At 36.0% G+C, this 16802-nt stretch overlaps 1 protein-coding gene across 1 annotated transcript; it reads right to left on the minus strand.

Moving 5' to 3' along the window:
- Nucleotides 1-9244: 9244 nt before the first annotated feature.
- On the minus strand, nucleotides 9245-12816 carry LOC149068676 (adult-specific rigid cuticular protein 15.7-like). Its single transcript, XM_089250766.1, has 3 exons — nucleotides 12805-12816; nucleotides 11663-11749; nucleotides 9245-9724 (listed from the first exon to the last, which is right to left on the minus strand). Exons 1-3 carry the CDS (start codon nucleotides 12814-12816, stop codon nucleotides 9245-9247), a joined length of 579 nt encoding a protein of 192 aa, XP_089106892.1.
- Nucleotides 12817-16802: the final 3986 nt, after the last annotated feature.

A 16802-nucleotide genomic window follows, 5' to 3' on the forward strand; every position in this document is an offset into this window, starting at 1 on the left:
ATTACAGCAACTCTTGAGAAAAATGAGAAGTTATACGTAGAAAAATATTTTTACCCTCTATGATTGGCACATATTTGAATATACATGGCAAATACATGGTCAACAAAAAAACCCCTATTACAGTAAAACTTCAAAATTACTTCAAAAATTAACCGTCACCGTCCGGACCAGGGCTGTGACGGATAACCGAATAGAGGTTAACAGAAATCTCTTAATACATATGTACAGTAACGTGATTTCACTTCGGGCTTGGGACTAAGAAAGAAATAAAACTCTTTCAAAAAAAGAATAATACATGCATAATTGTATTTAATTAAAAAAGACGATCAATACAAACTTCAATTTAAGGTCAGCCGATGTGGCGATCAGTGTATCATTGAAAATAGCGTCCTTTATGTAGTATCTCTTCCAAAATTCTTTAGCATCATCAGATGAAAGCAAGCCTTCAATAAAAGCTTTTCTGTCACGTCGCTTCATATTTTGAATTATGCCCTGGTCCATAGGCCGTATGACTGGAGTTGTATTCGCTGGGAGAAGGAGGCATGCTATTTTTCCATCATCACTCTTCACAAGAGGATTGTGTCGGGGCATTGTCCATTAATCGTAGTGCTTCCTGCGGCAACTGATTTTCGGCCATATGAGCTCCAACTTGAGGCACGTAAACGTTGCGGAACCATTCTGAAAATATTGTTTGGTCTATCCAAGCTCTTTTTTGGGCAATAATTAGGCACACAGACAATGCGTTCATATTTAAATTTTTGAAAGCATATGTCTTTTGCATTTACCAATTAACGTACAATCAGGGGTAATCTATGATTGCTGCTGGCATTTGCACAGAGCATAGCAGTGATGTAATCTTTTTGGACCTTAGAACCTGATGCTGTTTTTTCCGCATTTTTTTTCCAGACGATGTTGGATAACATAAATTGACGGTTAAACGAGAAACGGTTAATCGAAGTTTTACTGTATAGCAATTTATTTTCTCAATTTTTTTTTTTTTTTTTTTTGGTATTTTAGAAAGTGTATCGTTTATAGTGATTTCAGTACAAAAAGAAAGTACGGCTATGTAAGTAAAATACATATATTTTTTCCATTTACGAAAAGTTAATTCCGTGTGTGTGTGTCATTTTTTGAGAGCTGCTGTAATTTTACGCGTTCAGGAATTTATATAATCGCTCCAAACTGAGGGGATTGGAAACAAAATTCAAGGAAACAACTTTAAACTTTGTTGAGCAAGATGTTTTCCTGTCATTGGTAAATAAAGGAAAAAATATATTTTACTCTTAATTAACCATTGTAGCTAATTAAAAAAATCAACTCCGATATATAAATTGCCGTGATGTATTTTTCAATTAAAAATATGCTAACAGCACTCATTTATACATCCGTATTTGTGAAAATAAATTTTTTCAACTAATTTTTATGGTTGTGAAATATAGAAGAGGATTGAAGCTACGGAAGATTGGGTCTGGGCATTGTAAGGAATTCTTCTGGGCTTTTAATGTGTAAAAGTTAGAAATTTCACGAAGATGCGCAATTCTACTTGGAAAGTCTTTTTGGTGTAACCCACAGAAGCGCATTTATGGTTTTGACGCTCGTGGGCTACACAAATTTTGCAACTTTTTAAACTATTCTTTCAACAAATTTTTACTCTTTCCTTGAATTCGCCACCCTGTGCTGTAACCTGCTTGGCTTCCCTCTCCCCCGCACTCCTGCAAGTACACCTGCGTCTCTAAGTCATTCTTTTGGTCACTTCCGTGCTCTCACCCTCTAGAAATCACTCTTTTAGTCATTCACATACTTGCACACTGTTTTGGGCACTCGCACATGCTTGTACGCTGTTTTGGTCATTCACATACTTGCACACGCTCTAAGTTACTCTTTTGCTCGCTCACTGACATGGTTTCTTGCCTTATAGGTCACTCTTTTGATCATTTACACAATTGCGAGTATTCTTTTCGGTCATTCACATACTTGCACGCGCTCTTGGTCACTCTTTTTGTTATTCACATGTTTGCGCACGCTCTAGGTCAGTGGTTCTCAACCTTTGGAACCCCGTGGCTGGCTGATTTCTTTTATGAGTGGAAGGCCTGATGATACGCACGCCTAATGGGGTATAGATTGGTAAAAATGAATCGGTGAGCTATTCACGGCCCGGTTTGACTGATGTCAGGGCCCGGTACCGGGCCGCGGTTGAGAAACACTGCTCTAGGTCACTCACTAACCGTATTCTTAGTTCTGCAGATCACTCGTTTGGCCATTCACATGCTTGTTCATGCTCTAGGGGGCCGTTCAAATACAACGTAAGTAAATTTTTAGCCATTTTTGACCCCCTGCCCCCCCCCCTTGTCAGCAAAAATTCGTCATCAGCTCTGCCCTCCTCAAACCTAATTTTGTAAAAATGAACTAAGGGACACATTTACAGATCGCTTAAGTGTCCCATGGTACAATTCCAGAACATTTAAGCGGCCCGTGGCACATTTTCAGATCACTCAAATGACCCGGGACACAGTTCCAGAACACTTAAGCGATCCGTGACAGATTTAGAGATCCCTTGAGTGACATGTGACGTAGTTTTAGAGCACTTAAGTGGCCCCCAGTGCGGTTATAGAACACTCAAGTTACCCGCGGCACATTCTCAGATTATTTAAGTGATCCGCGGCATATAATCACGGATCACTTGAGTGATGTGTGGCACAGTTCCAGAGCACTTAAGCGGCCCGCCAAACATTTAGAGATCACTAAAGTGGCTCTGTAGGGCACTTATCAATGTGTGTGGGGGGGGGGGGTTATGTTACTTCAAGGGCCCACAAACTATCGAAAGGTTTTTCTCGTTTTTGGCGCACATGTCATTAAAAATATTTCATATTTTAATAAAGGGTGGTTGATGACGTAAGCATTTTTTTTTAATTTTTTTTTTAACCGAGCACAACTCAGGTCTATCGCCATTGGCAATTTTCTACCTAGTGAGGACGTAAGCATTATCCAATCTCACTCCCCCCGTCAGCAAAAGTCAGCAAATCGGAACCCCCCCCCTCCCCCATCGATGCTGACGTAATACCTGAATGGCTCTTAAGTGTCACTCTTTCGCTCACTCACGTGCTTACAAACTCTGCATGTCACTCACTGACCTAGTCTCTTGCTGTCTGGGCGGATTTATTGAGGTTTACGCAAATTTTGTTTCCCTTCACCAATTCTACTCCCTTTTTGGCTACTTGATATTCATCAAATTCGCCGCCCCTCTCAGCTTGCTGCCCTAGCTATAGCCCGCGAAGCTCCCGTGTAAATACTTCACTGGTAACCCATTATTGTGTCAATGGCAGTGCTTCTACGCACGTTGGCAATTTTCCTAAACTAGGGGAATGTAGTGTAACTACGACGAGTTACGTATTGAAAACACTCAGGAGCAATATCGTTTGAGTTTTTGGCATGCACCCAAGGTGGAGCGACATATAAGAGGGGAAATTAGATGATGATTTTGTAAAGAATCAGTTTGTTGTTTATCGACAAAGCCGAGTTTTATCGGCATAATTTTGCTAAAACCTTTGGCTTGCTTAGCTTTATTGATAACTTAAGAGCAGTGACGTGCGAATGGAAAGCATTTGTCAAAAATGACTCTAAAAAATTTGAATTTGTTGGGAGGATGAATTATATTGCCTTCATTATTGATTAATGACTTCAAGTTCTATTCGATTTCCTGTTCCATTATTTTGTATAGAAGAGAAATGCACATAGGTATTGCTTGGACGCTGTGATTCCTGTTGCCCCCCCCCCCCATTTGCCCATTGTCAAATGAAAAAAGAACTATATGTTATAAATTCAAGTAAAATTAATTGTTGGGTATAAATGGGTGTGCTGAATGAAAATGAACAACATACGATATGATTCCATATGATATTTATTTTCACATTATATACCGATGAAAATATTTTGCGTAAAAAAATACCGGTTACTATATTTTTATGTTTATCGCAGAATTATTAATTTTTCGCAATTTATAGCAGATGGCAGCACTACACATAACAAGCCTTGCACGGAAACAAACTTCACGAAATTTCACTATGCGTACACACGCATTCCAACATGTACCAATTCGTTAAAAGTGCCGCAGAGGAATGTGAACGAGGTGCATGTGTGGTTTAGAAGTAGTATATGAAAATACACAATCACACATTCTTTCAAAACAAACAAACCCGCGGCGCCCCTTACCCTAATCAACGCATATGCCCAGTGCAATTTAATAATCTCTTCGAAAAAACTTTGTTGGGCCGCCGCTCTGCGGTTCTCCTGACAAAGGTTGGCCGCGCACAGTTTGAGAACCCCCGATATATGGTATTATACTATATACTCCTCATATTGTTGCTGCACTCTGATTCAAAACCAAAAAACAATTTCACTTGAAAAATTATATCGAACAGTTTCGTTTTTATGCCACCAGGAGTCGAATATCAATGTTTTATTTTCTTATGACAAACAGGTAACCTGTATTATGAGACATACAATTTACACCACTATGCAGCATAAAAATGAAAAATATTTTTTATGCTACATAACACTTTAAAACCATCAACCAATTTCATTGGAAGAATTTAACAAACAGATTTATTTTTATTTGATAGAAGGCAGAGCAGTAGTTCTTTCCAGTTCAACGATGTTTTTGATATGATGAGTCGGAATGTTTTAGGCTGTTTTCCTAGGATTATTTTTTTCTTCCGAAGGTTCAAAAATTATTTTTACGTTCTATTATTTTTTATGCCGTTCCGAGAAATTGTTCACTTATTATCACGCGTTCGCAAATCGCAGAATTGAAGAACACCGATTTAGATGCAGTTAGAATTGTTTCACTAATCTGATAATATATAGGGTGGGAGAAAAGTCCATAAAAATCAATAAAAATTTATACTATTCATATGGAAAAATGCGGTTCCCTCTAAAATAGTTATTATTGCGAAGAGCCCCAAGTTTAGCGATTACCTCTAGTGCATAGTTTCCAAGCTCTTCTGTTCCCCCCACATCGCCCCTTCATCAGAAATTTTTTTCTCTCATCGCCCCCAACTCAAACAAGCCCATAGAATCCTGTTATATAACCATCGTTTCTATCTCTCCCTGGACCACAGAGTAATAATACTATATATCTTAAGTCTATGCCCTGGACCATTCCATCGCCCACCAGGGGACGCTATTGTCTACTTTGGGAAACACTTTTTTAGTGTCTTTATAGGCGTCCAAACGGTACTCGATCTTTTGCCAAGTGTTTAGTAGCATTTGAGGTGTTATCAAATCAGTTGTTGCAGAGGTATGCTATTGATGTGCGCATATTGGTAGCTCCACATTTCCACTCAGTTTGCCGTTTAGCACGTATTACTTATTTGATCTTTTAGGCCCGCACTGAACCTCATGTGTTGTTGCGTTCACATTCTACTACTACATCTCAAGTTGCATTTCGTAAATATTCTTGTTAGAAACTTCTAACGAATTCGTACTCATCGGAATGTAATGTGTGCCATCGTCAAGTTTATTTTCTAGTAAAACCTGTCATGTTCTAGAATTGTTACTACTACTACTAAAACGTACAATCACCTCGTACACATTCCTATGCGGAATTTCTGAGAAATCCGTACATGTCAGAATGTGTCCTGAGAACATATTTAAGTTTTGTACACGTACGGGAAATTCCACAGGAAAGTCCCGGTATTTGATTAATAAATGCGCACAGAGGTGGCATCGCATAAATCAGGGACTACCGTTACGAGACATACCCAGGAAAATAATAATCGGGTGCTTCGTATTCTATTAGCTTTCCCGTACCGATATTCTTGTATAGAAGAGAAATACAAATAAATATTGCTTGAAATAAAAAGTATTGCTCGAAGAGTTTTACTGCCATCTATCAAGTAAGAGCAAAACTCTGTTTTAGTTCTTGAAATAAAATGATTGTTGATTTTAAACAAATGTGAGGATTAAAATTAACAACATGTGGCATAAAGTTATAAGTGTTTTTATTTATATGCTGCATATCGGTGTAAATTTTATGATAATAATTTTGTAACCTTGAATATTTGTATCAGCTCATGGTGATATTAGTTCCCAATATGTATTACCTTCATAGCAATGTTTCTGTGTATTTCCAATAGTATGAAAAAGGGGAATTTTTGTAATGTAAATAATGTGAGTAATTTAAATGTAAATGTCCAGCACTGTCAATGGAGGCTCGTGTGTTTTCCGTGTGTGTATATTGCATATTCCGTAAAAGGAAAGGGAAACAAAACTGCCCAGCACTGCGGACGGAGGCTTTGTTTCTTCGTTTCCCGTCGTCACAGTGTAGGCGCTGTATATATTTTTGTATATATTGTGTATTTAGATCATTCTCAAATTTCTACCACTTCAACATGCCAACTTCTTCTTCTTTACTTGCCCCACAAGTCTTTTCCACACTTATTTTGAAATCCCAGGCTGCGGTCTCTCCGGCGCTCGTGTAATTTTTCTCCCTAATCACTGGATTCAGCTATACATTTCAGTCAAATGGCTTGTGCGTTGCATCGAGTTGATGGCTGTCTTCATGGGGGGAACGACGCGAGTGGTTCGATACTTGCGAGCACGGGCTAAGGGGAGCCACCACTATAAGTCTCTGCTAACTTTTCCGACACAACTCCGCCTTTTTTGAGGTAACGGAAGTAAGGTGCTTCGCATCAGTCCGGGGTTGTGAGCGGTGCTATCTATCTATCTGTAAATTGTATGAAAATGCCGGTTACTATATGTGTGTTTTCGGTAATTACAGGGTTTCATTTAGCAAAAAGTATAAAAACATATGAACTGGTATTTTAACGCATAAAATTAACACAGATATGCAGTATAAAAATTTAAAAAAATTGTAGTTTCATAATACTGTAATACATTTCGTTCATTTTCATTTTATACATCTATTTACAAATACAAATACAACGCCACAACAGGCAAAATGCCCAACGAGGTGGCTGATAAAAAGATGCCCATAAAAATATGGTTGTCATATGTTTCAAAAATACAGCAACCCAATTAAAAATGCAATTAACACAAATTACAAACAATATATACACATGATAAAATATTATACAATGCCCATAAAGAATACTTATGGTTGTCTTATTCTAAGAATGGATAGCTTCTCGATTTACCCCAACATGTTTATCGTATTTCTTTTTAAACGCGTCAATTGTGTTACAATTTACTACCTCCGGGGGTAAGCTATTCCATTTATTAACAACCCTATTGGAGAAAAATTCCCTGCGACACCATAACCTTGCATTGTCCCTCACCAATCGATACTGGTGTCCCCTTGTAAAAGCAGTCGATTGGCGGTGTACTAAAAGTTCATGGTCCATCCTATCCATCCCATTGAAAATTTTGAACACTTCGATCATATCTCCTCGACACCTGCGTTCATCCAATGTAAACATATTCAAAAAATGAAGTCTTTCTTCATAACTCAAGCCCTGTGTGCCAATAAGGACACGCATAGCTCTTCTCTGCACCCCTTCAACCAAGTCTATGTCCCTCTGTAGGTATGGTCTCCAAAACCTTACAGCATACTCCATTCCAGGACGAACTAAGCCTCGAAAAAGCGGAAGAATGACTTTAGGAAAATCACCACTTAATTTCAGCTGGTATTTGAAGTACACTCTATACTAAACCGTATATGGCTAAGGCTTTAAGTGCCAATAGGTAATTTTATCCATTGTCCTACTATTCGACACTATATAATGCCTCTGCACATTTTTTTTTAAACTTATCCCGGGTTTCATCAGGATTTTTCGTTGTGTTCCGGTTTTTATCAGGATTTGTGTCAGTTTTTCAGTCGCATAATCTGGACACCCTATCGTAGGCCCGAACCTGACAAAGTCCAGTCCTGTACCGTTAATTGGTTATGAATCTATGAGCGAGTTGATTTCTTTTCCGATGCTTACAGTGCGAAAAATAATAAAATTAGCTGCTGTTTGACTAGCTTTAGATTTTTGACCGGTGACCACATTCTCTTCTCGTATCTATTTCAAGATTTCGATTGAAAAGAATTATATCCCTTTCGATATTTTGATGTTATGAATCAATTTGTTTTAAAATTTTTTAAAGTAAATATAGTGATAATATTTTTCGGGCTTGTAAAATATTTATTCGGGCATCTAATATTTTAAGCTATATTCCCGACAGTCAATGTGAACTCTTGGAGATTTGCCCAGCCTTAATTTCACGACTTTGCGTATTAAACTTCATGTTATTTCTCATTTGATAACAGACTAGTCAGTTTCAAATTCTCTCTATAAGAAATTATCCTAAGTAGCTGATATATTCTCTCATGCAAAGACAAGTAGGGAAAACTTTTTTCGAATAGAAACGTGTTTTTATCTTTGTTGATCATTTGATCAGTTTTGTTGTATCCCGGTCATTTTCTGCGCGCGAGGGCTAATTAGACCGGGACCTACTATTTATTGCTGATTCCGAAGGCAGTCGTTTTTAATACTCACCCACAAGTTGGTGCGTTAAACCCTCGTTGTTTTATCTACTTAGACAGAAAATTCCCAAGGTTACTTTCTTATCTCAAATCAGTGCACACACTTGGAAAGCGTATGAATGGTGTTTTGCACTTCTTCCAAATTTCCGACGTAATATTACGTCAGAAACATTGGCCGGGTTAAATCCAATGAACTATTATTATTTATTTAGAATGAATAGTAAACGATTCAAAATTAGATAAATGTTACTTAAAATTTTTTATTCCATTCCCCGCACAATTCTCGCCGTATTTTCTACTTGTGGCCCATCCGAACCCCCCCCCCCCATTCCATCCAAGAATACAGTAATATGAAAAGTTTTGCCACCCTCCTCCTGTTCTATTCTATATTTATTGACTACCTATTCCCTTGAACTTGACCCCCACCCCCATAAATATGCTTCGGTATTGGAGTGGAACTCTTTCTACTTATTAGACTTTCTTTTTTGAGTAAATGTATAGACAAATTAAAGCGAAACTGCATAAATAAGGTTGATCTCTGAAAAAATGCGCTTCAGTGAGCTGTGCTCTTGTAGCGGTTCCATGCAGGGCACTCTCAACATTGTTGAGACCCCCCCCCCCAACATGATAATAATGTTATTGGACCTCGTATACATAGTTATGGCTTATATATATAAAACATTGCGAACACAAATAGGTAATTAAATAATTTTTTATTTCTAGTATAATTTACAATAGACTAGCATCGAGAAGTCCAGCTCAATATCCTAGACCAAGATGTCCAACTCCGTATCCCAAACCAAGACCGAGGTGTCCAGCTCCATATCCCAAACCAAGGTGTCCAACACCGTAAGGTGCAACTGCAAGTGGGGCAGCGTGGTTGATGACGGAAGACATGTGGATGGGTGCTCCGTAGTGACCCAAAGCTGCTGGAGCTACGACGGCCGGTGCAGCGATGGCAGCGTGGGCGAGATCGACGGGTGCCATGGGTGCAGCGTATGGCGAGTTGATGAGAGCGGCAGCTGGGGCGGAGGCAGCAGTTCCTCGTTCGTTGGTGGAAACGGACGTACGGAAACCGTGAGCGTCAGCAACGTAGTCAACCTTGCGAGCCCTACCGTCAATGTCGGTCAGGGTGTAGGATCCCTTCTTGTTTCCATGGGCATCCCCGACCTCAGATCGGCTGTTGGTGGCACCCTTGCCGTCGGCGATTCCGTAGTTAAAAGCGTAGTTTCCAAGACCCTGAAAGGACAAAAATAAAAAAAATTAGACCACTGGAAGCTGTGCCATTTATTTTACGGCAATTAGGCCTATTTATGCTTTTATTGGTTCCGTAACTGAAGGTATACTTTTGAAGACTGGTTGAAATATTAAGAATAAAGACCTTTTGATATTATACTAAAGATCCTGATAATCATAAATACGTATATCATATCTATGAAACAGTGACGTAAATTGAGAATGATTGGTGCTTTTTTTTCTGGATCCTTCTTCTCAATGTTTGGTTTTAGGTTGCTTGTGAATCCATCACTGAATGTTTGCTATTGCTAAACTTATTATTAGCTTATTTAATTTGTTTTCAAATGGAATAATTAACTATTATGCCTCTTCCACTTTACGTCATGATTCCACAAAAACATTAAATATGTGAGAATAAAGTTTTATCTACGGATTTTGTGTCATTGAAAACATATCTCGTAGAAGAAGTATTTTAAAATAATTCGAATTAAATTAGAAGAAAACTGTGTAAAACTATTTTTCTAGAAAGGAAGCGGAAAAAATCGTTTGAAGCTGAACGAGATCTTTACAATTAACAAAAGAAACGATTCAAATCTAGTTCAATGACGAACAAGTTGGAAGCTAACTATGGAGAAAACCTGTATTCCTTTCTTTCTCACACCGACACGATTCCCCCGAGCGATTATGCTAATGATTAAGCTACCTGATAATTACATATCTTCACTTTCTTTCAAGTTCATTTACTAGTTTTTTTTTTATCGTTATTTTCTTCCTTGCTGAGATAGACCATACACGTTTGCTTTTAAAATATCTAAACATCCTGAGATACTGAGGTTATACCAGTTTTGTTTTTCAACAGTTCAAAATAGTAAATAACCAAAAAAAAAAATATATATATATTTTAATTCAATTAACATTCAAGAAATAAATTTTCAGACTTCCTAAAAGCATATATTTTTAATTACGGTCAAACTCTGTTTTAATGAACTGCAAGGGACTAAAGAAATCTCTTCGTTATATAATGAAAATTTTATTATAAAGGAATTCCCAATTTTACGAATTTTAACATTGGTTGAAAAATGTTGTTGTAGCGGAATTTGAATCTAAGGAAAAAAATACTATGTTCTCTAGATAATGAAAAAAGAATGAAGTTGAATTTCAAAAATAAGTCTAAGAGCTACTCAAATCAGTTAAGCATTGAATTTTTTATATAAGTTTTACTTAACATATTTGATAATACGTATATTTTTTATACAAAGTGTTATGAAAACCAAGGAAACAATAAAATTTCTCTAAAGTTTACACGTGTCAAATGCATGCAATAGGTAAAAGATTTCGCATTCAAAAGCACAAAGAAAATTCCAAAGTATTTTCTTATATCGATGGGCTGGTACATTTCGGGAATGATTGTCCTGAAACCATGTGCTTCTGGAGAATGTCTTTAAGAAATGTCCTGTAAAGACAGCTGCATCCTAATCTTGAAAATGTCAAAGTCGTCTTTTTTCTATGGGATCCTATTACTGCAGTTTGAATATGGAAATTCAACTTAGTTCAATTTTCCGAAAATGTTGAAAGAATAGAGGGAGATGTGCTGTTTCTCCGGGAGATGTTTCATTTCGTGACAACGGAATTCGCAATGCATTGTTCCTATGTAAACTTATTTAAGGATTAGAAAATTTTTCGTTATAATGAGATTTTTGCTTTAACGGTTTTCGTTGAAACGGGATTTATATCAATTTATACTTAATTGATTTATTTGTCTCATGGAAACTCTTTTCAACTAAAATGGTGACTAAAACATAATTAATTTAGTTTTAGTGTTTTATCAATGGGTGCGAGTTTGATCGTCATTATTCGATTCTTAGTTTAAATTAAGGTTTTGAAAGAACATTGAGACAATGGTTTTTCATTTTACACAAAAGAGACAAAATATGTACTCACGTCTTGATGGCGGGTGCTGACACTGTTTCCAGTGCTTAGCAATGCAGATCCGTGGACAGCTGCTACAGCAGCGAAGAGGACAGCAACCTAAAAATAAGATTAATGAACCAATTAATTTTTCCTTAATTATTTGAAGAAATTTTCATTTTTTAGGAAATTATTATTTGTAAAAATTCTCCGCATTTATTAAATAAAAATTTCAAAGAAAATTGTTTTTTAATGAAAATAATTATGCATAATAATAATTATATATATTATTATGATAATACTGTATGTATTATATATAATATACATATAATAATTATATATATTATATGTTTTGAAGAATTTTTCTATTTTTGTAAAAGTAATTATTCAAAGAAATTTTCGATTTTATTTATAAAAGTTTTTTTTAACTTTTACAAAAGAAAATTAAAACATTTAATCTTTTTTAACTATTTGGAGAAATTTTGGATTTTTATGAAAATAATTATCACGGAGGTAATGTTACCAAATAAGTTATTTATGAGAAACATTTCAGGATTGTATGGATAGTTTCCATATATCGAATAAAGAAGTAGGTAATGATGGTTAATAACAAAAATATTGGTGCAGTAACACTGATAACAGTAAACATATTTACAGGGGCTAGGGTTTACTATAAGCACCTAGAGATCAAATTTAAGTTATCAATTTGGTTGACATTATCTCTACAATGAGTGAACTACTCAAAACATTGTGATCAATTTTATGAGCTATAAAAACATGACATTTCTTGTAGTTTCAGTCGTTATTGAATCCATTATTTACCATTGTCCTTCTTTTTAGGACGCTTGTTTCCATTTCTATTTGAGCAGTGGAACTTTTACTTTTAATTGTACTTTTTTAAAACTAACCTAAATTTTGAACTGACTGCTACAAAAGTTACAAGTTCAATAAAAATATTTAAAAAATTAATAAATTGTAATTAATTAATATTTTTGATTCAGAAATTTTTTCCCTACAAACAGTTTTCCATTAATATTTCACTCATGTTATCACAAAATGTATAAATTTTTTTAATGAGCATTTACCTCTTAACAAGAGCAAAACCTAAAATACAAATTTTTAATACGGTATTACTACATAACTAACCCAACACACACATTTGACCAATTTCTTACCTTAGCGATCATCTTGGATTTTTACTGATGTGCTGTAAGTGTCTTACAATGCCCTGCGTATTCCCAGCAACGATTTATATACGATGTTTGATCACAATTGTTTGTCTTTTTATTATAATTTCAGCGTCTCAAGGACAACGACATGGATATTAAAAATAAGAAGGAAAATCAAAAAAGCGGTTATATACAAGCAATATTATTTATAGAAAACGGAAACCCAGTAAAATGGAGCAAAATGCCTCGTCTTTACTCGTAGTAGAATGCGTGGCTCCACCCAATGACGTACGTATTTTGATTAACAATTCAAATGTTATTAAAGCCCGTCTTGAATTAATTTTTTAACATTATTCATTTGGAACGAGAGATGATTTAAGAAATTAGACCGGAAACTTACTCGAATATCGCGTTTATGTATGGAGGGAACATTCACGTAAGACTTAATTGAATGATTGGAACAAGTAATAATGACCTCAACGCGAAGGTTATAATTATTGTTGAATTACTTTATTTTCGACCTCAGACAATCGTTTTGTAACGTTTTCTGTTTATATAGGATCGTGTTTGTTCGCATTAACATTCCAGGCATTTTCTTTTTCTGCTTTCGTGAACCTTGAGTAATTTTTATGCGTTTTTTCCAAACTATAAGAAATTAATGCACTCAATTAATGGTGATGGAAAGAGTGATGAAAGGATTAACGAGTGAGGAGTTGAATTGATTTTTTTAAGCAACGTTTTTTTTTCTATTATTCAAAAATTTACGTATAAAAATTTAATATGCGAGAAAACTACACTAAGCAAAAAAATTGCTTAATATAGGCCTAGGGTCTTCAACGTATGGTCCGTCGTCCAAATGTGATCCTCGGAGCTTTTTTGCCGTGGCTCGAAAATCATTTGGGTAAAATAACTATTTAAGATGGAAAAGCGATTAAAGTATAAAAAAATCGTTAAAGAGCTCTGGCCATTGAAATCTATATGCACAGCTGTATTTAGAACTGTGAGATACTTTCCAGATTCAATAGTAATGCTGTGCATTTGGTACATTAAAAGGGCCGTCGTAACGATTTTGGGGCACAGAGAACCAGAAACCTTCTTGAGACCCATGATTTCATCTACAGTAAAACCTGTCAGTTTGGATACCTCTATATCCTGGACTCCCTACATTGAAGAGTTTTGAATAGGACCAAAAATAATTCTACACCACAGAATGTTCCCAGTACTGTATCTCTATGTCTTGGACTCTAACGTGGGCAGATTTTAATGGAAACGTAGGTGTCCAACTTAGACAGGTTTCACTGTATTTCGAGAGGAAAAATTCGGCATTCGGAAGTCCATCTGGAATAAATACGAGCAGAATTCATGCAGAAATGCTGAAATCACGTTAATGAAATAAATAATTTTAGCATTATAGGAAAAAATGATTTCATAATTAATAAAAATACATAATCATTGAAAAAAATACCTACAAAATTTCTGAAAGAAATAATTGCATAATTAATGAATATTTAAAATAAATGAAAAATAATTTCATAATCAACGAAAAAAATAGTTTCAGAATTATTGACACAAATTTCGGAATTAATGAGAAATAATTAGAGAATATCTGGAAAATTTCAGAATTCACAAAAATAATTAACAAAAAAAAATCAGTGATTTGAAAATATCTAAAATCCAATTTAATGAAAGAAATTACTTCAGAATGATGAAAGTGTTCAATAATTTGGGGGAACCCTAAATTGCAATCGAGGGACCCGGGTTCGACTCCCGGTAGAGGCAGAGATGAGTTTTTTCCTTCCTTAAAAAACTAACATCTCAAATAATAAATATCTTTACAACATCCAGTCTTCTGTATATCTTGTATTAACAAGTGGAGAGCGACATTCATGTCATATATATAGCCCTCTGGTGGCTCGTCGTCCATGAGCTATTAGCTGATCGGTTTCACCGTCCATTGCACGGTTCCGTTCGGCATATATACGCTCTAGCGAAGGAAAATCTCTATCTCCTCTGTAGCTTAGTGGTCAGAGCACTCGTCCGGCAATCGAGGGACCCGGGTTCGACTCCCGGTAGAGGCAGAGATGAGTTTTTTTCCTTCCTTAAAAAACTAACATCTCAAATAATAAATATCTTCACAACATCCAGTCTTCTGTATATCTTGTATTTTACTATTTTATTTCAAGATAAATCTATAACAATAATATTTATCACGAAAAATGTTTAATTTGTACTCATCTATGCATTTCTGTGATATTGCATTTCGCGCAACACTTTGGCGAATTGTACATAAGTGATTTCATTAATATGTATCCAATGATTGTCCCTATCGTAAGGTATTGAGGCGTGTAAGTTTGTAACCCCAGTAGCACGCCGATATGAACGACGGAGAGATTTCGATACCGTTCGACGTAGAAATGCCATACATTTATCGACGTAGTTCCACCCAAAGGAATTTGGATTATTTCGAAAGGGATCAATTATCGTACAAGATATTCTACTTCGAAACGAAATTCTGTAAAAATAAGAATATAACTATTCTAGAGGAAAAAAGGAAGATATTTGGGTGTTTATTGAGTGAATAGATTTTTACTATATCGTTCGATATCGGACACGTAAAAATTTCCGACTTCGGTACTCATTCCACGTTCCGACGTCGGACCGGTATCGGTGCGATATCCTAACGATATCGATGTGTTACTGAGCAACCGATGGCTCTGCCTGCACGAATGGTACTCTGAGTTATTAATTTTTTGTCATGTTTACATGTGCGTACATTTACGCACATGTTTTCTGAATTAACTTTAAACTTTTCTGAAATTACATCTTTACTGGGGATTTTTGCGTCACAATTTGTAAGTTTAGCTTACACGTGGTGTTTTTACCCCCTTTCCCCATAAAAAGCAGTTACATGACTTAATTGACTAATTGAGAACTTGTGGTGGTATAGGGCTTGAGCTTATGACCAAAAGATTTGAATTAATATTCTGATGGTGGCATTTTTACCTGGACCGTATATTTTTCTATTAACTTACAAGCACTTCACATCTACGCTAACACGCACAACAACACCGGTTGCCTACAACCCCCTTCATAGCCATCAAGGGTAGTCTGTAAATCGTCAGGCGGTTCCCTCGGCGGGGACGAGAAAAATTTTAAAATTCTTGTCGGAGAAATAATTGTGAGAAATTATTATTTTTATATCTCTAACGAAGTAGAGAAACGAAGAAGAAGAGAGCTCAGTGCTCGGTACATGTCACCAACTAGCAACGGGTAGTATTTAAAAAGAAATCCTTTTTTATAAATTAATGGGCGAATTTCAAACTTTTGAAACCAAGATCTTCCAGACGTATTAGTAAAATTTTTGACTACTTATTGTGTTTGAAAAATGCGACGATTTTCATGAAAATTGATTCAACTCAAAAACTTGAGGGCAATGAAACTGGCGTGAAGCAACGTGATCCGTTTATGTTGAGAAATTTCATTTTTAGACTTTCTATATGGCTTGGAGGCAAAATGCTCCTCTGTGAATGACTTTTGACAGCATCATCTCAGCAAGGGATTTTCTAGAATTCTGATGGAAATGAAACAAATGAATGTTGCATAATGCATTCTACTGACAGTATGAATATTTATAGGAGCTCATGGTGATATTTGTATCCAATACTACCTACTATTAGTAATGTTTATGTGCATTCCAAATAGTATAAAAAAGGGAAAATAATAATTGAATAATAAGGGGAAAGTAAATAATGTATGCATGTAATTCAAATGTGAATGCCCAGTACTGTCAACAGAGGCTCTGATTGATTATTCCCGTCGCAGTGCAGGCTCTGTGAGTATTCTGTGTGTGTATATATTGCATATTCTATAAAAGGAAAGGCAAACAAAACTGATCAGCACTGTGGACGGAGGCGTTGTTTCTTCGTTTCCCGTCACAGTCGAGGCGATCGATGTATATATGTAATTTGTGTACATTGTGTATTTAGACCATTCTCAAATCTCTC

This window comes from Pholcus phalangioides, unplaced genomic scaffold (assembly GCF_987345545.1).
Source record: "Pholcus phalangioides strain wild (caught in Gottingen) unplaced genomic scaffold, Ppha-v1.0 ptg000024l_1, whole genome shotgun sequence".
In the NCBI taxonomy this organism is placed as follows: domain Eukaryota; kingdom Metazoa; phylum Arthropoda; class Arachnida; order Araneae; family Pholcidae; genus Pholcus; species Pholcus phalangioides.

Coding starts and splice junctions, on each gene's coding strand:
- LOC149068676 (XM_089250766.1), bottom strand. Junction 9,725..11,662: donor TCAGCACCCGCCATCAAGAC/GTGAGTACATAT, acceptor TTGTCCTTTCAG/GGTCTTGGAAACTACGCTTT.